The sequence below is a fragment of the Raphanus sativus genome, unplaced genomic scaffold (assembly GCF_000801105.2).
Source record: "Raphanus sativus cultivar WK10039 unplaced genomic scaffold, ASM80110v3 Scaffold3604, whole genome shotgun sequence".
Classification (NCBI taxonomy): Eukaryota; Viridiplantae; Streptophyta; class Magnoliopsida; order Brassicales; family Brassicaceae; genus Raphanus; species Raphanus sativus.
In genome coordinates, this window is record NW_026618910.1 from 1 (window position 1) to 10,403 (window position 10,403).

At 39.5% G+C, this 10,403-nt stretch overlaps 1 protein-coding gene across 2 annotated transcripts; it reads left to right on the forward strand.

Moving 5' to 3' along the window:
• The first annotated feature begins 5,750 nt into the window (after window positions 1-5,750).
• On the forward strand, window positions 5,751-8,295 carry LOC130506736 (FHA domain-containing protein PS1-like). Of its 2 annotated transcripts, none has more exons than XM_057001417.1 (6): window positions 5,751-6,103; window positions 6,189-6,394; window positions 6,486-7,100; window positions 7,168-7,294; window positions 7,512-7,822; window positions 7,906-8,295. In XM_057001417.1, exons 1-6 carry the CDS (start codon window positions 5,767-5,769, stop codon window positions 8,173-8,175), a joined length of 1,866 nt encoding a protein of 621 aa, XP_056857397.1. In that variant the 5' UTR covers window positions 5,751-5,766; the 3' UTR covers window positions 8,176-8,295. The 2 variants fall into 2 exon arrangements, with proteins under 2 accessions (XP_056857397.1, XP_056857398.1); XM_057001418.1 differs by having other exon boundaries at window positions 6,486-7,007.
• Window positions 8,296-10,403: the final 2,108 nt, after the last annotated feature.

Below are 10,403 nucleotides of genomic sequence, written 5' to 3' on the forward strand. Positions count from 1 at the left end.
CATCTCGCAGCACTAAGGGAGAGACAGCAGCTGCAGGCTCTCGTGAGAAGCAAATGGCTCGACCTCCCCATCAGCTCAAAGGATGAGAAAGCACCTGAGGAGCAGCTTATCAATGTCTTGGAGCCTCCTCAATTGGCAAAACAAGTTTATTCCTCCCCCGATCATGTGAGGGAAAGACCTTTCAGACTTACATCCAGAGAAATCTTCTGGTGACTCGAAATTGAAAGGGAAAGTGGGAGATGCGGTTGAATCCTCTGAGTCGGTGAGCTCTGCACAGAAAAGCCTGAAGTTTGCAGAGGCAATCAAGCGTTCCCCACCAAAAGCCTTATTACCTGAGAACAATGATGGGATTAAAAAGAAGAGCTGGTATGAATTAACAGTGGAGGAAACAGCAAAACGTGATAAGACAGAGCAAGATACTGCTCACCAGGAAGCTATTGAGAAGAATAGTGAAGTGGAGGACCCCCATGCGGAGATGCGGAGAAGATTTGGAAGAAGAAGATTGGATGACTGATGGTGATAATTTTAATGTTGATGATGACGACCTTATGGAAGAAGATGAGCTACTCTACTATGAGAACCAGAAGATAGAAGAAATCGCATCTCTGACGGATCTGGGTGATCCGGTGCAGCAATAGGAAGAAGTCCCCGAACAGTAGGATAGTCTTGATAATCTGAAGGTGGGGGCTTCACTGACCGATATACCGGGGTCCAACTCTGAGCGAGGCCACAATCAAGCTTCTCCTCACTCAACTCTGCGATCACCGTTCCAGAAATAGAGAGGGTCTCCTAATCCTAACGCGGTGGACTTGTCTCTGAGGAAGAGGAACTTACTCATGGGCCGGGCTTCACCAAAACTTAAGGAAATCAAAGTTGCAAAAGATGGACAGTCACTGGGCCAGAAATCAACAAATGGGCTCGTAATTAAGCAGCAGGGCATAGATAAAGAGGAGATTATTCACAAGAACAAAACCAAAGCTACAAAGGTGGGAAGCAAGCCACCCAAGATCCCCAAATGAATACAATTGCATGGAATTGTCAAGGTGTGGGTGCCAATTTCACAAAGGAGCACCTCACTGAACTCTATCACTGCTTTTTCGCCTAGATTTCTTTTTCTTTCGGAAACTAAAAACAATCGGAATGTCTTGCAAGATGTGCAAGTTTCTTTTGGATTTGATCATGTTTGTACTGTTGATCCGGTTGGTCGGAGCGGAGGTTTAGCACTTTTTTAAATGGATGATCCATCGGTTACTATTTTATATGCGGATAATCATATGATTGATATTCAAACCAGGTTGGAAGGACATGAGATTTTTATGACCTTCGTGTATGGACACCCTGTGGTTAGACATCGAGACCATGTTTGGGAACGATTGTCACGCATGAGTACAACACGAAATAGAGCTTGGTTTATGATTGGATATTTTAATGAAATTACCGGAAATCATGAGAAGAGGGGAGGAAGACGCCGCCCGGAGAACTCATTTCTCCCTTTTCGCAATATGTTAGAAAATTGTGGGATGCTCAATTTTCCTTATAAAGGAAATTCTTTCTCGTGGGTGGGAAGGAGACAAACCGGAAAAGTAAAGTGTAAACTTGATAGAGTAGTGGCAAATGAAGAATAGCATGCCATATTTAATCATTCTGTTGTAGAATTTCTACAATTATGGGGATCCGATCATAGACCGGTTTTAGCAAGGATACAATCTTCTGTCAGAAGAACCAAGAAGAACTTCAGATTTGACAAGAGATGGATCGGTAAACCGGGTTTTAAAGAAGCGGTTTTATCGGGATGGGGACATTTTGATGAAGCTCCTATGAGGAATTTTCATCAAAAAGTTACCTCATGCCGAAATAAGATTAGTCTTTGGAAAAAACAAAACCCGTCAAATTCAGCTATCTTAATTAAAGAACTGAAGCGCAAGATCGACCTGGTTCAAGACGATGAGAACTCCACAACCGCAGAACTGGAGGAGCTGAGAAGACAGTTGACCGTTGCCTTTAGAGAAGAAAATTCTTTTTGGGAGTAGAAAAGCAGAAACCAGTGGCACCGACACGGAGACAGAAACACAAAGTTCGATCATGCGATTACAAATCAGAGAAGAGCCCAAAATCGGATCATTAGCATAAAAGATAAACATGGGAAGCTGGTTGAGAGTGAAATTGAAGTAGAGAATGTGGCTGTTCAATACTTTTGAGATCTCTTCTCTACCTCTATACCGACAGAGATAGATGCCTCTCTTCGTTTTATCTCCGGAAAAGTATCTCAGTCCGACAATAGGTACTTTTAAAAGAACCGTCGGAACAGGAGATTAAGAAAGCAGTTTTTGATATTAATCCGGATAAAGCACCCGGTCCGGATGGCATGAATAGTAAACTTTTTCAGAGGTTTTGGCGGGAGATGGGCCGAGATATCATTAAACTTGTGAAGGATTTTTTCACCATTGGCAGCTTTGACCCGCTATTAAACCAGATGAATATTTGCCTTATCCCAAAAAAGAAGAAACCACGAGATATGACGGAGTTCAGACCGATTAGCCTTTGCAATGTTAGCTACAAGATTATATCTAAGCTACTATGAAAAAGACTTAAGAGGATTCTTCCGCGACTGATCTCAGAGACACAATCGGCTTTTGTAGCAAGACGACTAATCACTGATAACATCCTTATAGCACAAGAGAGCTTCCACGCACTGAGGACTAACAAGAGATGTAGAGAAGATTTTATGGCTATGAAAACAGATATGAGCAAAGCATATGATAGAGTGGAATGGAGCTTCATAGCAGCCTTGATGATAAAGATGGGCTTTGATGAAAGATTAGTTGACCTTATTATGTGTTGTGTCACATCGGTCTCATATCAAGTCTTAGTCAACGGACAACCAAGAGGACAAATCTACCCAAAGAGAGGCCTGAGACAAGGAGACCCTTTGTCACCCTTTTTGTTCATCCTATGCACGGAGGCATTGATTTTACTGCTTCACGGAGCAGAACTAGAGAAGAAAATTGTTGGACTCCGCGTTGCGGGAGCAAGCCCGAGGATATCACATCTGCTCTTCGCAGATGATAGTCTTTTTTCTGCAAGGCCAATGCAAGGAGATCATAGACATCCTAGATATTTATGGAAAGGCATCTGGACAGAGAATAAACACGTCTAAGTCATCTATGTTCTTTGGCAACCGGGTGGAGGTGGCTTTGAAGAAAGATATAAAAGAGGTCCTAGGTTTTAACTCAGAAGGTGGCATGGGAATGTACCTCGGGTTACCTGAACAAATTTGCGGCTCGAAGATGAAAGTGTTTTCCTTTGTACAAGATCGACTTAATGGACGGGTCAATAATTGGTCATCGAGACTCCTCTCTAAAGGAGGAAAAGAAGTTCAGATAAAAGCAGTGGCTCAAGCGTCCTCGACATATGTCATGTCAAGCTATTTGCTCCCGCAAGGCATAACCGATAAACTTAAGAGCACTACATCTAATTTCTGGTGGAGTTCAAAACAAAACAGCAGAGGTCTACATTGGATAGCATGGGATGAGATCTGTACTCCCAAAGATTTGGGAGGACTAGGTTTTCGAGATTTCCATGATTTCAATATAGCACTTCTTGCAAAACAACTATGGCGGCTGATACACTATCCCGATTCTCTATTGGCGCGTGTTCTAAAAGGGAGATACTATAACAACTCTCCCTTGGACGATCGACGGACATACTCGCCTTCGTATGGTTGGCGCAGTATCATGGCAGCAAAACCTCTGCTCACTTCGGGCATGAGAAGGATAATTAGAACAGGACGAGAAACGAGGGTATGGAGTGACCCTTGGGTCCCAGACACAGTGGCCCGACCACCACGACCTGCCCAGCACATAGTCTACAGACTATCCCAACTTCTTGTTCAGTCCTTTATTAGGAATGATACCAAGGAGTGGGATATACAACTTTTGCGAGATTTTTTCCATCCAGAAGATATCCCGTTGATACTTGGAATAAAACCCTCCCATTCTTCTGCTATGGATGGGTATGCGTGGAACCACACAAAATCAGGAGTGTACACAGTTAAGTCGGGGTACGATCTAATACAAACGACCAAAGTGGATTTATGCACTGAGATCCGAGAACCGAGTACCACCAGACTTAAAAGTCATGTATGGAAGATTAAGGCGCCAAGTAAGATACAACACTTCTTATGGCAGGCTATTTCTGGTTGTGTGGCGACGGCAGAGAGGCTCACTTATAGACACTTGGGCACCGATAGGAGTTGTCCTAGATGTGCTGGCCCAGAGGAGTCGATTAATCATCTTCTTTTTGAATGCCCCCCGGCCCTTCAGGTTTGGGCTTTATCGGACTATCCGTCCATTCCGGGTGACTTCCCGAGCAAATCTATTTACCAAAACATGAACTTCCTATTTTGGGAGAGAAAAGAGGTGGCTCCTTCGAGACTACAATTCGATACCTTCCCATGGATCTGTTGGTACATTTGGAAGGCGAGGAACGACAAACTCTTCAATGGGAAAGTCGTCTCCCCGATGGACACTCTACAACATGCCTCCCTTGAAGCAGAATGCTGGAGGAAGGCATATGAAAAGGAACAAACAGATGAGGACCAGGATGACCCTTCTACCACAGAGATAGAGACGCTTCCTGAGATACCCCGAATCCCTACATGCCAAATCGATGCATCATGGATCATTAATGGCAGTGTTAGTGGGCTAGGGTGAAGTCTTAAGGACCATACCGGGAATGAGATGTTTGGATTACGGGCTTGTACTAGAAGCCTCTCAGCGCTACATGCTGAGATGGACGGTCTACTTTGGGCGATCTCATGTATGAGAGAGAGGAGGTTCACATCGATACGGTTCGAAACAGACTGTTCGGACCTAGTGGATATGACCACGAACCCGGAAGATTGGCCAACCTTTGCAATGGAGATCGACAGGTTCCACCGACTACAGGATTATTTTGAGGATGTGACCCTTAGTCACATTCCTCGAAGTAGGAATGGTCGTGTGGATGCTTTGGCAAAGGAAGCTAGAATGAAAGGATACAGATGGAGATGCTCCCCGGAGAATCAACTCGTCTAGACCCCACTTGATCTAGTATATTGGGTAGCTGACAAAAAAAAAAGAGTAAAGACACTTGGATCTCAGTAAAGGTACAAAATGGAGTATATCCATAACTGGATGATGGGAGAGTGAGAGTCTATTAAGCAACATAAAAAATCATATTTGATATTGAACAAAAGTATAGGTTCTGAATTAGTTTATAGGGCTATGATCAATTGTACATCACTGTATTTTGATGGTTTTTGTATTAATCACATGGAAAAACATGTTGGAGGTGTGTCGTGTGTTTCTAGACAGATAAACATAGTCTTCTCGCTTGAAAGACTTTGCTCATTCCAAACAGGAAAATAACCCAAAGATGTTTCTTACCTTGTTTACTCTTTTACTCTCTCACCTTGCAGCCAACTATTTTCTATTTGACTATTATATTTCCTCAACCGAACCAGAGTAAACCAAACCTGATGATTCTATCGGAAGTCCTTATTCTATTTCGGTTTGTTTTGAAAGGCGGACTTAAAATGGAAAGAAGTGAAGAATCCCATGTCCCTAACCGGTATCTAAATCATCAATTACCTTTGTTTGGAAAACACGTTAACCATACTGTTTCATTAACGGTTTAACGAATCGGTTAAGCAAATTTGAAATGGTCGGAGATGACTTAAATTAGCCGTTCGAAATCAAAGCTCGTCCAAATCAGGAAGGGAGATGGATGGGAGAGAACTCGAAACTAAAGATTTGGCTCTCTCAGACGTCATCTCCGATGATGGCGGAGGAGCAACAAGTGCGAGAGAAGACGATCCCTATGTTCACCGTGCTGAAAAACGGCGCCATTCTCAAGAACATCTTCGTGGTCAACAGTCGCGATTTCTCGTCGCCGGATAGAAACGGAAACGATGAAGATGACGAGGTAGAGGAGCAGATTCTGATCGTAGGTCGGCATCCAGACTGCGATATTCTGCTGACGCACCCTACCGTTAGCAAGTACCACTTGCAGATCCGGTCTCTTCCCTCTCGTCAGAAACTCTTCGTCACCGATCTATCCTCCGGTATTAAAATCCTAAAATTTTAGATTGTTTCTAGTGTGAATTTTTCTCATTTATTTATTTATTTTGGAATCTTGATTTGGTTTAGTGGATGGGACATGGGTTAGGGATGAGAAAGTTGAGGCAGATGATTGCGTTGAGGTGGAGGAAGGTGATGTCATTAGGATCGGTGCTTCGACAAGGCTTTATAGACTGCACTGGGTTCCACTTAGCCATGCATATGATCTCGACAATCCTTTTGTTTCATCTACAGCGATAGAGCAAGATGAAGATAATAGAATATCTGAAGCAGAGGTTCCAACTTCTCTTTTTTTTTTTTGCTTTTAGCATTTAGTAAATGTTTGTTGTTAGTTTATTTGTCCTTAGCCTGAGAGTTTATCTGCAGTCACAAGCGGATACTGCGTCAGGTGATGATGGAGACGGACATATGGATGTGACTTTTGAAGGAAGTGGATCATCGGTCCCTAGTGAGGACGAGGATACATGTATTAATACAATGGAATTTTCGTTGCCGCTTGCATCTCCAAGTGCTTTGGCATTAGCTAGAGATTCTGTTGATACACAAAAGCTACAATCTGATGCAGATGTAGATTCTCAGTCTTCATCGCAGTGTGTTGTAGAAGCCGCTCCTGAAAAGCCAAGTAAACAGCACGGTTTGGATGATGATGAATGCTATGTCAGAGGAGATGTGATGTCAGAGATGGAGTCACCAGAACCGGAGACTTCATCGCTTCCACTCCTAAGAGATTCCAATCAGACAGAGGATGTTCAGGCTACACCAGAGTTGGCCATAAATAGTGTAGAAGCCAAAGCAGAAAATCCAAGTAAGGAACAGAGACCAGATGTTCACTGCATGAGCAACAAATCAAAGGTGAATCATGAGCCGGTGACACCAAAGAAGAAAGATGTAAACTCCTATTCCCAAAGCCAATCATACATCAATGCATTTTCTACTGCATCAGCAAGAAACAACATATCTAGGGGCACTCATTCATCTTCTGTAAGTCATAATTATTTTTGTTGTCTCTGTGTAGTTATAATAACCATAAGTTTCATTGTGTATCTAGAACGGAAAGAACAAGATGAAGTGGACCATTGTGTTGGACACTTCTTCTCTCCTCGACAAGGAGTCTAGGAAGCCACTGCACTTGTTGCAAGGTCTCAGAGGGACACATCTGGTCGTACCGCTAACAGGTAAAACCCTCTGTATTTTTTTTTTTTATTCTATCAATAGTTTCTAGCTTCATTTAAAGCAGAAGCACATGAATCTATAATACATATCTGGAAGAATTCTCTTTGACAACATAAATTGTAGTAAATTCTTATGATAAACCAATATATACTTTGCCTTTATAATTTATATGATCAATTACTTTTGGACAATATCACCCCATTTGGTTTCGTTGTTCAGTGTTAAGGGAACTAAATAAGACTAAACGCACTTGGAGTCTTCTCTTTAGAAAAAGAGCAGAGATTGCTTCCTCAGCTCTGGATTGGATTGAAGAGTGTAAGGTTAAAACCAAATGGTGGATTCAGCTCCAAAGCCTATCAGAGGAAACCAAAGAAACTACACCAACCCCATCAGTCACTCCTCAGTTAAATGGCCCTACATCAGAAGATCAAGTTCTCGAATGTGCACTTCTTTATCGAAACCTTAACATCTATGAAAAACTCGTTCTTCTTAGCAACGATGTAACTCTCAAGATCAAAGCCAGAGCAGAGGTAATCTATGAATAAGTTTCTGTATTCAGTGAGTTTTAATTTCTAAAACAAAGTATTGTGTTATAATAACATTTTGGATTCAGGATGTGATTTGCGAGACGCCTCATGAGTTCTACGAGAGTTTGAAGAATCCGTTGTCTGAAAGGTTTATGTGGCCAGAGAGTTTGCCGAGAGGAAGGACTTGGAGTCATTTTGACGATGTCATGGTGAGAGAAAATTACAACAACCGAACTTGTTTTCCTTACAGAAAGAAACCAACGTTCAATGGAGGACGGGAAGAGAGTGCTGCAGCAGCAGCAAAAGGTTTGAAGCTAATATTGCTCCTTAACTCTCATTATGGCCACAATCACTAATGATTCAACATCCATTGTTGTTCCTTCTTTTCAAGTAAGCCAAATAAATTCAACTCGATTATAGATGGAATACTTTTTTAGAATAATGACATTTTCCATATAGTTAGTACTTTTTGATTGTGGGATTGTGTTTGTCTTCCAATTATGGCAATCGTCATTCCCACGAATGTTAGAATAATGAAGGTTAATCGTTAAGCTGAAATATAGACCACATATAGTTTGGGAATGTGCTTTGTAATAATCACTGAGTTACTGTTATGGACCCATAAGATGGTAATGACTCTTCAGAACATGAAAACATATTTATTGGAAGGGGCCATTTTCATATGTAACAAAATTATAAGTTGATGATTAGTCTATATCCAGATGTTTGCATTTGCACATGCAACAGCTTACGCATATTCCACCCATGGTGGCTCGATAAATTTGTGACACGTATTTTGTGGTTTAGTTTTGATAATAAATGAAAAGACTAGACTTGAATCGGAGAGTAGATGTTCTGAAAGATGTAAGGAAATAACAATAGCCGTTAAAAAATCATCGTTCATGTAATCAACTTTGTAATATTATTTATCCATACTCTTATGACATTTGATTAGTAAACATTGTGATAAAACTAGAAGAATTTGGTAGTAACTAGTGAAAGTGGTGCTTATCGTTTCTTGATATTAAGGTTGTTAAATAAAATTATAAATGATTATTTTCACTTTGTTTAGAATGCAAATATTATAGAGAGTCATTGACACTAACAGAGTTAGAGGTTCCCACCACGTTTAATGGGTGTAATCATCCTTGTCCACTTTGCCCCCAACACTTGATTCTTTTGTCCTTCATAAGAAATCAAAACCATATTTGGTTTTGAACTCTTCTCCTAGTTGCTAGTATCTACCATCCTTTTTCTTTTTCCAAAATTGGTCCGCGCTAATCCGTTTATATTTTTCTTTGTTTGAATTTTTTTATTTCTAAAGATTGAATTGGAAATTAGACGCTCATATGTTCAGTTTATCGGAGAAAGACTTAAAAATACATATTGCCTATATTCAGAGAAAGTTTACGCTTTGATCAACATACCTAACCATGATCAGAAAGTAACGACAATACTAATTAAGTTTAACCTCTAGAAATTAACAAGTTTGACAAAACTTCAATTTTTTTGAAATTTAGGGTGTTTTTTATTTACAAAAAAAGTTCAAGGTATTTGCCTAAAAGGTAAACTCCAAAATTTATTTTTCAAAACATAAATAAATAAATTTCATTTTCCTATTTTAGGTTATACTGTTTAATATTATTAAAAATAAAATTTACAATATACAAGTTTTATAAATATAGTAAAACATACATATTTAAAAGCTATGTTGAACATTATAGAACTATCAGATGTAACACTATATTAAAAATTAAAACACACAAACTTTTTTTGTGACAAAAAACACACAAACTAGATCATAAATTATAAATGATTAATTAATAATATATTATTTTTGTTAGTTATAGATAGGTGATGCCAAAAGAAAAAAAAACTAAAGATTGTTGAATATGATATTTACATCTAAGAATATTAATAAAATAGAAAATTAAGCAGACTAAAATAGTAACTATAAAAATTAATAAAACTATTTGAAAGATCTATTATTATAAAAACTTAATAATATGAAGTTTTGAACCGTTTGTTTGACATTAACGTGGTGACAGTCTTTAGTTAACTCGTAAAGGGGGTCGGCATGTGGCGATATCGTGCTTGCTCAATCAACGGCCTAGTATTTAAAAATAATTTATGTTGTTCACAAAACTAAAAGCAATTCCTTGTTTTTCAATTTTGGCTTTCCAGTGAGTGCATTAGGGCTGGGCAAAAAATCCGAACCCGAAAAACTGAACCGAACCCGATCCAAAAAAGTAGCACCAAACCCGAACCAAAATTGATTAAATATCCGAACAGGTTCAAAATTTCGGTATTTAAAGAACCGAAACCGAACCCGATCCGAACCGAAATATTTTGGGTATCCGAATGTATCCGAAATAAATTTATATACTTAAATATATACATTATTTTTATATATAATGTATATTAAAAAAATTAGAAATATATAAGATACCTTTAAGTTTTCCAAAATACTCAGAAAATATATGCAAATAGTCAAAAATAAATGTTTAAAATAGCTAAAGTATACTGAAAACACCAAAATAGTTAAATATCTATTGATTCTTTATCCAAATATTCAAAGAAAACC